Here is a 1,488-nt window from a genome sequence, read left to right on the forward strand (position 1 = left end):
TTGAAATCAAATGACTTTATTGGAAACAGTGGTAAAGGGGAAGGAAAAACCAGTGAACTTGCTGGAAGGGCAATGTAGGTGTCCATTCTGGTAGCCTGGAGAGGAATAATGTAGAATTATTATACTTTGTTCAGCTCAGCTCTCTTTGTTGCCAGCCAGGGTAAGTTTTCCAAATAGATTTTCAACCATGCCGTCATCTGGAGACCCCATCTGGCGCATGTTGGTCACGTAGCCACTTATCACCTTGAGGATCTCAATTTGCTTGTTCAGAAAACGGTTCTTCAGGAAGCTGCATAGATGGGCATCGCTCTTGCTAGCGGCTAGCAGCTGCAGGCCCACAAGGCTTTGGTTGGTGGTCAGCTCCAGTCGAAGGGCATACTCCATGGCTTTAAGGCCGCTGATCCAATCAACACGGACTGGCTTGCTGACAGAGCCGAGTGAGATGCGGCCACCACGCTGGTTTTGCAGTTCCAGGAACATCTCGGCGTGCGCAGAACACTCGTGCGACTTGTTCAGGAAGAAGCTTGCCAAGTTCTCCTGAGCCACATCTTCACGATCAAAGTAGAAGGCCATGGACAGGTAGACGTAGGAGTTATACAGCTGCAGCTGGACAAGATGGTTAACAGCGGCCTCGCAGTCGAAGTGGTAGTTGTGACGCACGTGAGATGGTGGCGAGACCATGGGTGGTGCCATAAACACCAATGGATAGGCAGGCGTAGCCCTTGAGGAGCGGAGTGGGCAGCGGTTGCGCTGGCGACGACGAGACTTTCGCAGAAAACCCATGGTGAACGATAGATCCACCCGCAAGCTTGGGCTCCTGGCTGAACTAGCGGCAGAATCACAGAGAGTGATAATGGAGGCTCAGAACCGTTATGAGGCGTTAGAACGTGAGATCTAAGCTCCATAGCAACCCACGTGACTGCACTGATCATCTCACGTATACAGTATTCGAAAACATATTAATAAAGTACTAATATTTTAACAAATCACCCCATTTCTTTAAGCAAGCTATGTGAACACTGTTTACATGTGATTGTTTTGTTGATGAGGTGCTTTTCATGATTCCAGCAGTTAGTTATGTTTAACATCCTAGAGTTTTGTTTTAGTGACAGCTCTTCTCAGTGACTCCAATGTGCATACCAATGACATCCTTCAGTCTAATTTGTTAGATAATAGGATTGCTACAACATACTGTATTTCTGTACCTTCTCAAGTTTGTATTTGTAGTATGTTTTGTATGACTGTCTACTAACATGTCTCTAGTGTCCTTTAAAAATTCTTCAACAAATATAGATAATTATTTCTTGCAGAATTTTCATATGATTCAAATGTCAGCATGACTCCTTTATTCAAGCAACCATTAGACTATTACACGTTATAATCTGGGAGAAAATAATATAAAAAGGAAAATAGTTGCAGTGGTAAGCATAATCAGTGATATAAGTAGGGAATATTTAGAAACATGTTTTAATTTTGAAAACTTTCATG

At 43.8% G+C, this 1,488-nt stretch overlaps 1 protein-coding gene across 1 annotated transcript; it reads right to left on the reverse strand.

Moving 5' to 3' along the window:
• On the reverse strand, window positions 1–887 carry LOC121135246 (ferritin heavy chain-like). Its single transcript, XM_040733765.1, has one exon. It carries the CDS (start codon window positions 781–783, stop codon window positions 136–138), a length of 648 nt encoding a protein of 215 aa, XP_040589699.1. The 5' UTR covers window positions 784–887; the 3' UTR covers window positions 1–135.
• Between the last annotated feature and the right edge of the window lie 601 nt (window positions 888–1,488).

Source organism: Mesocricetus auratus, unplaced genomic scaffold (genome assembly GCF_017639785.1).
Source record: "Mesocricetus auratus isolate SY011 unplaced genomic scaffold, BCM_Maur_2.0 Super-Scaffold_100033, whole genome shotgun sequence".
Classification (NCBI taxonomy): domain Eukaryota; kingdom Metazoa; phylum Chordata; class Mammalia; order Rodentia; family Cricetidae; genus Mesocricetus; species Mesocricetus auratus.

Bases quoted from the DNA above. Each gene is read 5' to 3' on its own strand.
- LOC121135246 (XM_040733765.1), bottom strand. From the start codon at position 783: ATGGGTTTTCTGCGAAAGTCTCGTCGTCGCCAGCGCAACCGCTGCCCA.